The sequence below is a fragment of the Hirsutella rhossiliensis genome, assembly GCF_020360975.1.
Source record: "Hirsutella rhossiliensis strain HR02 chromosome Unknown scaffold00011, whole genome shotgun sequence".
Lineage (NCBI taxonomy): Eukaryota > Fungi > Ascomycota > Sordariomycetes > Hypocreales > Ophiocordycipitaceae > Hirsutella > Hirsutella rhossiliensis.
In genome coordinates this window covers 890,144-900,726 of record NW_025408677.1, presented here as the reverse complement: position 1 = coordinate 900,726, position 10,583 = coordinate 890,144, and the positions used below count along the sequence as shown (strand labels likewise).

At 46.1% G+C, this 10,583-nt stretch overlaps 3 protein-coding genes across 3 annotated transcripts; 1 reads left to right on the top strand and 2 right to left on the bottom strand.

Moving 5' to 3' along the window:
- Positions 1 to 526: 526 nt before the first annotated feature.
- Positions 527 to 4,050, bottom strand: HRG_08902 (uncharacterized protein; the record flags this gene model as incomplete). Its single annotated transcript, XM_044867373.1, has 5 exons — positions 527 to 634; positions 1,522 to 2,270; positions 2,937 to 3,389; positions 3,459 to 3,917; positions 3,990 to 4,050. 5 exons carry the CDS (start codon positions 4,048 to 4,050, stop codon positions 527 to 529), a joined length of 1,830 nt encoding a protein of 609 aa, XP_044717394.1.
- Positions 4,051 to 5,042: 992 nt separating this feature from the next.
- Positions 5,043 to 6,261, top strand: HRG_08901 (uncharacterized protein; the record flags this gene model as incomplete). Its single annotated transcript, XM_044867372.1, has 2 exons — positions 5,043 to 6,076; positions 6,153 to 6,261. The coding sequence occupies 2 exons, from the start codon at positions 5,043 to 5,045 to the stop codon at positions 6,259 to 6,261; spliced, it is 1,143 nt and encodes a 380-aa protein (XP_044717393.1).
- Positions 6,262 to 6,440: 179 nt separating this feature from the next.
- On the bottom strand, positions 6,441 to 7,748 carry HRG_08900 (adenylate kinase domain-containing protein; the record flags this gene model as incomplete). Its single annotated transcript, XM_044867371.1, has 5 exons — positions 6,441 to 6,700; positions 6,766 to 7,009; positions 7,055 to 7,332; positions 7,486 to 7,640; positions 7,729 to 7,748. 5 exons carry the CDS (start codon positions 7,746 to 7,748, stop codon positions 6,441 to 6,443), a joined length of 957 nt encoding a protein of 318 aa, XP_044717392.1.
- Positions 7,749 to 10,583: the final 2,835 nt, after the last annotated feature.

Here is a 10,583-nt window from a genome sequence, read left to right as displayed (position 1 = left end):
GCTGCCTCTACTTATAGCGCCTAGTGCCGGTAGTGTGTTATTCTTAATAAAATACCTAGTTAGATCGGTAACGCTTATAGCATAGAAAAGGGGCTTGGCGAGGTAGGGGAGCTTAGGCTTAGTGCCTAGATACCGCTTAAAAGAGATATAAGGCATTATAGTTATAATGTTATTACTTAGCAAAACATTAATTATAATCTAAAAAGCTTAAAGAGTTAAAAATGCTCTTAAAGATAGGCTTTATAGGAGCTTTAGTGTTAATATAGATAATTATTATAATTAATAAGTATAAATAGTAGGGGTTACTAAATACACGAAGGCATAGCAGTTAAGGCGAACGAGGCCGAGCAGTCTATTAGGAACTACGTTATAGAATCCTAGGCGGTAAGATCACGCCTCGCGGCCATAGACGTTAACATTGAGCGGGATTGTTTTAAAGCGCACGTCCGACTACGAGTTCTAGCTGTTCCTAGAGCAGGCAGAGACGATGCTGCGGCGCCACAACTACGCCCAGCCCGAGACTCTGCTAGATGCCGTCTTCGAGGAGGCCGAGATGCGCTTCGGTCAGGCCGTCCGGGCCTAGATGGCAGAGGGGATCGAGGCGGCCGAAGTGGTCCAGGCGGCCTAGGGGCTTCTAAGCAGACGATAATGCAGAGCCATAAACTGGGAATAGAAGCCTTATGCAGTCGGCGGTGTTCCGGAAGAGCTTATATAGCCGGTTAGTTAGCTATATACGAGGCCCGCCGCGAGCATCCAAGCATGTAAGTCTATTAGAGGCAGAGGACGGTAGCTAGGCCTACATGTATAATGGTACATACCGTCTACACCTTACGCTCACACCCTTCCGCCGGCGACGAGCTGAAGGACCTACACGCAGCGCCGGCCGACCTTTAGGTCGTGCCGTGTCCGGGCCTCAGGCCCCCAAAGCCGCTAACGTGCTCCACGCGTAACAATTTACAACTTTTACAGATAGAGGTGCACGGCAGATAGAGACTTCTAAAGGACACATAAGAAGACGACGACCCATTAAAGGGATAGATAGATTTACACCCAGTATGTACTGTGTGTAGACGGGCCGGCGAAAAAAAAAACCCCAGAAAAATCGCAAACAATTCGCGTAAGCTTAGCTACCGAGCAAGAATGTCGTTAAAGGTAAAGATGAAAAAATAAGTGTACGAGGCTTTAAGAGTTGTCGGATTAAACATGAGATTAGGCTATCTAGCTACATTTCTTTTGGAAATAAATCTAATAGGCTGGTTTTATAGTTAATAAGGTTGTCAACTATAAAACTAACCAATCCATGCTACTTACCTCCGGCGGCAGCTCTATACAATCCTTTCTCTCGCAAATATTCCTAATTAAAAAAAAGCCAATATTAACATGGCGCCGCCTTGTTTTCTTATCATCGTCCCTCTCCAATCCCCGCAAAACAAACCCCCAGATAGTCTCATCGACAAACGGCACCTCCGTCTTAAAGTGAGCATGTACCGCTACAGGAACGAGCCGATGCGAAGCCACTACCAAGTGGACCTCGAACGTCCTGGACGCCACCCATAAATGCATGTCCTCTATTTGAGCGTTGGACGTAGGATCTGAGTTGTCGTTGGAGTCGTCACTGGGCTGACTCTCCTCGTCTGCTCTTTCCATGGCGCTCGGGACAAACCCCATGAATTTGACGGACTGGACCTTGGAGTCGTCTAGGACGACCGGTGACTTATTCGACGACAAGATGCACGCCGTCGTGATGTGCACCCTACCAGACTTCTCGATATGCCACTTTTCGAGTGATTTATGGGCCTGGACTGCCCCGGGGAAATTATCCTTTCGCAAGTTGGTGTATTCATGTTGCCTGCGGCTGAATGGGAGAAGCGAGCCGCCAGCCCCGATGTCGTCACTGATATTATAGTCTTGAAAAATGTCATCTCCAAGCACATGACGCAAATCGTAAAGGGTAATCAGGATCTTGCCATCTACTCCGTTTAGTATCAAATCAAGTGCTTCTTGGCCACTTCTAGTAAGGCACTCGGTTGGCGCCTTGATATAAGACGTCATGAACTCGTTGGGGATGAGTTGCCGGACCTCTTCAATGAACCTGGCCGGGTACTTATCCATAATCAGGTCTGACTCGGGATTATAAATCTTCTGACGGACGTGGTCGAACCACCTGGTGGCGCCAAGAGCCGACATGATGGCCTCGGCTCGTCTGCCGGTGCAGTGGCGGCTATCGGCAAGCATGAGAATATCCACCTGCTCGAGGAAGAGGAGTGCTTCTACGCCGGTGGTTAAAAACCATTGCCTTATTTCCGAAAGCAACGGGAAGAAGTCTTTGAAAGGTTCGCACGTGGCTGGGATATCTTCCCAGATAACGATGAGGCCGTTAAGAGGGATCCGGGTCCCGTCATCCCGTGACATGATTTTCCCATCGCAGGTCGCAAGATTCATATCTGGCCTTAGGCAGATCTCCTGAAGTGTCCACAATGATGTAAAATAGGAGCTTGCTTGTCGATTGTTCGCGGATCCATCCTCGGATTCAACCAGATTGACGTTTCCATCCCGTGGATTTGGCTGACTGGTATTTGAATCTGGTCGCAAGCCGGGTTGTCTTTCATCTTTGCTCCCCGAAAATCTTACTTGACACATCCAGACTTTGCGTTTAGCATGCACAGCTTCGCCTTCTGTTTCGGGCGCTAGAAGGCCGGTGTTTTTGCCTGCTATGCGCTGTCGCTGCTTCTCTTCCAGTCGACGCAATCGAGAGATGGCCTCGTCACCGATTGTTTCGTCGGAAGTCAAACGTAGGTAGATACCTAACTCAAATAGGGCTTCTAGGCACGAAAGATCTTTCACTTCGTGCATCCACGCAACGGCCGTGCTAGCGTTGTGGAATATAGAGCCTTGGCGAGCAATTTCACCTTGCCTTGTTTCCATATCCTGCTGACTCAAAATTTCGTCGTCGCCTTGCGGTATGCAGAGCAAATCCAGCCAAACGTAGTCTGCGGAGAAGTTGTTGATCCTCTGAAAGTCGCATAAATACCGTGGCATCTCTTCAACCTCGAAGGTCTTATTTCTCGGAATGGGATACTCGAAACCATTGGGCATTTTATACCCAGCTTCATCGTCCTTGGTCCATCGCCCCCAGGTGTGACTGATGGCGATATACTCGGGGCGGCCGATATCAGCATCTTGATGGAGTCGAAATCTTTTCCGCCGTTCTGGATCACTTCCGAGATAAACAAGCTGTTTTTCTTGAACGTGCCAAAGGTATTCGGGCCACCCCTGCAGAGCTTCCGATTTCTCCGCATTGTGATCTAGCCATGGGCAAGGCCGGATGAGCGGGCCGCGCTGGATGAATTCCACGTCGTCAGTCATCACAGCTCCCGGCTCCGACTTCTCTTGGCAAGTGTCATGATCTGCTGGCTGAAGACGGATACTTTCTAGGCAGCGCCACGTCACTCGCTGACGATAGGCCGACAAGGCCGCTTTTCGCCGGATTCGCGACCTAATGTGGCCGCAATGGTAAGGTTCTGAGCCGGCGTACATTTCAATTGAATACATCGTCATCATCAGATCGCAATAATCTTGCCCGACATGATCGTTTTCTGGCATATACCCCTGCTCACGAAGCTCGCGAAAACGAGTCTCGACTTCGGACTTCAAGGCGTTCACCGCCGACAAAAATGAGTGGTCAGGGTGCGCGCGGCAATAGTGCACGCACCCAATGCTCTCGAACATGTCCATGAAGATGTGCCCTGTCACGGCATAGGAGGAAGCGACAAAATCTCTGAGGATCCAGAAGGCGTTTCTTTCCTCTTCGTTAAAACTGCTCATGCCTTCCGATTGGATGAGGTGACAAAGCTGAATCCAGTGGCGCAAGGCCCGGACTCTGAAGGCGTGAAATGGAGAATCCTCCATCACGCGATCTGTAATCCCGTGATTAGACTGCGAACAAGAAGCATGTGTGGACATGCCTCTTGGCACAAGATCCACGGAACGTCCAAATGCATAGTCGTCGACGAGTCTTTCAAGCGGCGGGACATTGTCGAAGTGTGACATGACGAGTTGAAAGTGCCGATAAGTATTGGCGCCGTGGTAAGAGACTTGGAGTAGAGGACCGCTGACTGACCAAAGCAGTTGGCACGCGTGAGATGGATGGTCAAAGACGGAACAGTAATGATGGAGACTAGGGGGTGGAAGAAAATATGTCAACAGAGCACTGTCGACTACTAGTGTTCATCTGAGTACGTAACTGTCTGGAAGATGAGATTGAACATCTGGCACAACGACTTCCGATGGGGAAAACCTGGGAAACTGTGTGGACTTTAAGGGAAAGCGGTTGCTAGGCGGAGCATCAGATTGCTGCGACACCGAGTATCGAGTCCGAGGGCCAAGCACATGCCCGATGCAGATATACATCTATTTTAGTGCATAGCAGGCAGCTGAAAGTTACCGACCGGAGGGAACGTCGCTACGGCTGCGGAGAGAGGGCATCGCGAGAAGAGTAGATGCCTAGAGCTGAAGAGGCGATGCTCATGATGTATTCGTGATGTATTCGTGTGTTTCTACAGTATGCCAGCTTGCCTTATTCGGGGAATACTCGCCAGTGCGCGGCTTCAGAGGGCCGCAGGCTGACAAGTCAGAGCCGCACGTTCTCTGGGCGACAGGAAGGCGATGATGAAACCATTTATTCCCAAGACATCAGGCAGCGAATTGTCGGCCTGCCTCATGCAGTCATCATCCGCCAGCGAGTCAAGACTGGCCACGTCGTCACGCTTATATGCATGCATTGATCAGCCGATTGCGATGGTCCAGGGTCGGCCTTCTCCAACCGGGCAGCGTCACCTTTAAATCAAGTTCGTCAACACTGCCCCGGGATTAGGCTTCCGTTGGATGAATGGACTGAGGCGCACGAGCAGTGCCTCTATGCAGGCCTGAGGTGAAGGTGACCTAAACGCGTACATGTTTCCTTCAAAAGGAGCCCTGGCCGTTCATCCAACTCCGCCCTAACCCTCCCATCCCTTGTCGGAGCCCCAGATACAGCCCCAGCCATGTCTGACCAAAACTGCCCGCCCGCCAACCCGTCGCCTACAGTCGTCTTCGTGGCGCTCGGCGCCATCCTCGGCTACATTGGTGCCGAATCAGGGACAGTAGCCTGCTTCGAGCGCCAGCTATGGCCGCAACGAAGCTTCTCCAGCTTTACCGCCTCGTCGGCCTTGGGCGTCGCGCTCTTCACGCCCATGGGCGGCCCGTTGTTCAAGACGGCCTGTCACACTCTCGACGGCGTCTTTAGGAATGGCCTCTTCTTCGGCTCCCATGAGGGCCATATGCTGGGCACGGCCTTCTTCCCTCAACGACACTGGGTCTACAACTTATACGAAGGCGCCTCTGGCGGACTACTGGAGAGCAGATGCGAGCCTGCGCGGAATTGTCTCTGGGCGGAGGCCCTCTCCCGTATGCCCGTGCCGCCCATCAGCTCTTTATTTCCGCCCCAGTCGAGCAAGGATGTCGAGGGCGGTCAGCAAGAGAGGCCCAAGATTCGATCCAAGATCGCTCTTCACCACCTGAAGATAACACTGGCGACGCCTGAGGACAAGGCTTCAAACCTTCTCTTTGTTGCAGAAGACTCGAACACAATAAGCCCGAGAGCCTTGGTTGCGATAGTGGCTTCGGAGATCTCAAGCTTACTGACAGCCGTCTTCGTGCTGGTGTACTTCGACTCCTACTGGGCCTTTCTTTGGCTCGTGCCCCTGGCTCTCCGCCTGTTCAGCGCGGCTTTCGCTCTCTACAGAGACCCGCTCATGGATCCTCGTCAACACCCAGAGGCCAATAATGCCGAGGCATGCTTTCAAGTCGACACCCACCAGCCCCACGGCCCCAACGGCCACTTTATGCTATTCACAGGACCGCGTCTGCTCGTCAAGCAGTTCTTCGAACATTACGGGCATCCGAAGCGGCACCGCTTGCGGGAGATTGTGCAGTTCACGACGCTAATCCTCTTTTACGTTTCGTTTCCGCTCCAGCTTCTATCCTCGTTAGTGTGGATGCCGGTTCAGGTGCAATACGTGTGGCTCTGCTACCAGATGTATGCCGTGGTAGCTACGCATATCACTCGATATAGCCGCGTTGGCTTGGCAGACACTGCGCATGGCATTGCGCAGGCTTTTGCGAGTCCACATTATCAGCAAGATTCTCCTGACTCACATAGGTCGTGCACGATTCTCTTTGGACATGATCGCCAGGCGCCGTCGACACTTGCCGTTACTCTGACCACTACATATCACAATCGTTACATGGAGGGCAAACGGTCAATGGAGAGTTTGTTAGAAGACTTGTCAACGCGTCCTAGACGCAAGACGGAGCAAAGCTTGTACGATGGCAAGGGATAGGAATGTATGTACATGGGAAGAGTCATCGCTACGCACTCCCTCAAGATACGAGTCCGTCCTTTAATGCTCGGGAGCATGTCCGAATCGCGAAGCCCGTCCTTTAATGCTCGGGAGCATGTCCGAATCGCGAAGCCAGTTGACCGACTTGTCTTTGTTCTCAGGGTCTCCGCGGTCCTTCCACGTCCATGTGTCTCGCGAATTCGCATCAAGCCTGTGGATGGCAATGATGTCGATGCCCCGTACTTGCCTCGTTCCTATCGAGCTCGACTTGTTCCAGTTGGACACCCCGCTGTGTTGTTGACATAGCGTCCGAGATGCGGCTACGGTGGATTAGAAAACTAACTTGGACATGTAGACTAAAAATGCCGTTGGATAGCCTGAATACACTTGACGAATTGGGCCTGCAACTCGTCCATCTTAGCCTCGCCGTTGAGTGAGAAGAAAAGCTGTTGCCCATCTCGCATATAGTCTATCACCGGGTTAGGTCTTGTGGCAAAAGCCTCGATTCTCTTGCTAATTTTACCAAGGTCATCGTCCGCCCGTCCCGAAGACTCGGCTCTCCCACTTAAGCGCTCTAGCAACGTCTCGCTGCTCGCGTGTACGAAGATGGATCCGTACTTGGTGGATACCTATGCTTGTTAGGCGGCTTCACGTCAGCTCGAAGTGCGCCGCACCTGTTTCTCAAAAAACCTAAGCTGCTCTCTTGTCAAAGGAAAGCCGTCAAGGATAATGATGGCGCATGACGTATGCTGAATGGCTTTTTGCAGTAGGTCGACAATCAATATCAGAGGCACTGGGATAGACATGTCAAAGCTCTGGGTGATGAAGTCTCGAAAGCGCGAGCGTGGTCGTGCTTGTTCGCGCCGCAACAGCTCGCCCACAGACACGTGGGCAGCTCCAAGGCCAGCCGCCGCCATGCTACATTGTGTGCTCTTTCCAACGCCCGGACCGCCTATTTCGAGTCAGCAGCGCTCATCCGAGGATCTTCTCGACGGAGAGGGGTGTCGACCCATGACGAAGACAAATAGTTGCTGTTTCTGCTCCCAATATGTCCATTTCTCCAAGACGTGCTGGGCGGCCAGCTACATTCTAGGGTCATCGATACGTTCCAAGTCACGCTTAAAGTCGGACAGGTCGAGCGTAGGATAACGACGTGCGTATTGGAACGCCCGGTCTAGGCGCTGCAGTTTGTCGGCGTCGTGAACGAGTCTGGCGCACTCGGACCGATTCTCGTCGTACTCCCGCCAATACTCGGCCAGTCTAGGGCCGGCCACGGGATCAACAGACCAGGTTCTAGGGTCGAATATAGGTTTTAAGCATCGTGAAACTTATCCTAGTTATCTGTCACATATAGCACACGGCTCCCATAATTTCGTGAGGTGAAATTCTCACATGGGACGAATCTGAAGCAGCTACATGACTCTCCTACGCCCCCTTGGAGGCCTCTCTCTTCTATACACGCAGCTATAAGAGTAGCAGGTTGCTTCCACTAGAATAGAGAATACAAGAACGTCCAGTCCTCTGAGTCTCCACCTACATTTGCATCCGTTGTGTGATATTATCTATATCCTTATAATTAGATAGTTCGTTATATACCTAGATAGTAGATACGTCTTCTTAGCTTAAAGAAGCTAAAGAGAATACTAAAGTAGGGTTATTAGCTAAAGGTTTAGACTTAATAGTATAAGTAGGAATTTTCTTATAATCTAATTCGTCCTTAATATAGGCTAAAAGCTATACTTCTAAGCGCTATAAGGTAGGCTTAGGTAGATTAACTCTATTATAGAAGATACTTTTATTAAAGGTTATATCTTAGACTATAAAGGAGTAAATACGCTCCTTTATTTTTATAACTATTTTAAGCTGTATTTTTATACTATAAATAGGTACTATAAAATATATTAAAATATATATTAAATCCGCTATATAATTTTATATAATATATATATACGTATGCCTTAATATATATATAAACGCGGATACGGTAGTTATATAGAAAATAGGTATATATAGAGCTTACTAGTTAGACACGGCTCGGGCATATAGCTTAGGCACGGCTTAGTAACTAAGATCTATATATAGCTAAAGCGCTACCTACTATTCCCTATAGAATTAACTACCGCGCTTACTAAGATATTCTAACCTATGTTTTAAGCTATTAGCTTACTATTAAAATAGCGCTATATAAGACCTACTTTTCTTAACTTACTATATTACTCTATAACGGAGGAATTATATATAAGAGGGACTATTAGTTCCGCTCTCTAACTAGTTAGATTATTACTATTAAATTCACTCTTTTACCTTTATCTTACTTATTCCTTTACTTTTTTATATACTTCTTATATCTTCGTAATCCTCTTACTTCCGGCTTTCTACTAATTATATAGCTGCCTGCTCTTAGTTATTAAGTGGTTATAAGCGCGGCTTCTAAATAAGCTAGAATCACCCGCTATTTTCCCGCTATTTTCCTAGCAATCACGTGATTATAAAATTCCGATATAAATTTTCCCCGATTTTTTACCGCTAGCGCTTTATTAGTAGACTTTCCCTAGAATTTTCCCGAGAACTTAAGAAAATACTATTAGATAAGTCCCTTATTTTCTCTTCTATATACTTACTTTCTAGACGCTTTTTCTAACTTCTTAATAAGCCTAAACAAATCTAATAAGATTTATATCCTATATAATATTAACGGCGCTTTTAGTAAGACTTTTTTCGGATTTCTTCTACTCTCTTTTCACTCCCCTAAGTATATTAAACTTAACTTAGTCTATCTTTTTCTCTCTTCTTTCTATATCTATTTTTATACCTAAATACCTCTTAGAAAAATCCATAAAAACATATCTAGTAAGACCAACTACTACTTTACTAAACTTAAGGGTAGCTCGAATTTTTCCTTATAGTTACTTTATATAGACTCTATTTTTATCCGAGAGAAAATATATAGCGCCGTTATATAAGAAAATCACTTAAAGTCGGCAAAAGCTCTTACTTTAATCCGACTTATAATTAAGGATGGTCCCCTCTCTTAGATAAAATACTATACTACTATAAAAAGCGCTTAGAATATATTAAAAAGCCTATATAACCTAGTAAATTTTACTTCTAACTTCCTTCTTATAAAAGAGCTCTTTAATACTATACTCGAGAGTTAACTATCTATTAAGGCATATCTTAATAAAATTAAAGAGCTCTTTAACGAGCTTAATACTCGATATATCCGTATTTTAAAGGTAGATATTATCGCCTAGATTTTTTAATGCTTTAATAACTTATATTTAAGTTATATAAGAAATATCTCTTAAGCTCTTAGAGATAATGCTTAGGCCTATACCCTTAAGTCTCTTTCCTTATCGTTAATCGATAAATTTAAGAGAATTAAGGCTCTAGAAGGTCCCTCTTTTAAATAGCTCTTTTACTTATATAGTAAAAAACCTAGTCCCTATTATAGGAACTATAAAAAACTAAGCTATACTATAAAGGACTATTTCTAGCTTAAAGTAAATAAAAAAAAGGTAAGAAAAGCTAGATTTCTACCTTAGAACTCTAGAGGTTCCTCTTTAAATAGATCTTAAAATCCTAGAGGTCGTTCGAATAGAAATAATAGGCGTTAAACGCCTATACCTTTCTCTAGATAGTCGTCTTAAGAAAGGGTCCTCGTAACTAGTAAAATAGTTATCTAAGGACGAAAAAGAAGAAAAGCTCTTTTTAGAGTTTTCTCTAAAGAGTTAACGCCCTCTTAAGAGATTCTTTATATATTTAATTCTTCTTAAAGTTAAGTAAATACCCTTCCTTCCCCTTATAGATTCCTTATAGCCTCTATACCCTTTATATAACTTGTAATCTTTATACTATAACTTATAACCTCTATACTATAACTCCGCTCTATAATATAACTAATATTATATTCCTCTATAACCTTTATATAACCTATAACCCTCCTCTCTATAATATAACTATAACCTATAACCTCTATATAACCTATATCCTATTTTTATTTAACCTCTTCCTCTATACTATAACTTATAACCTACCTTTCTATAACCCCTATATAACTAATATAACCCTCTCCCTTTATAATATAACCTATATTACTCTTATATACCTTTCTAAAAGAAAAGAAAAAGCTAATACTAAGTACCTTATAAGACCTCTAAAGCTTCTTCTTTCTTCTCTTCGTTAGATTCTTTTTAGAGTAGA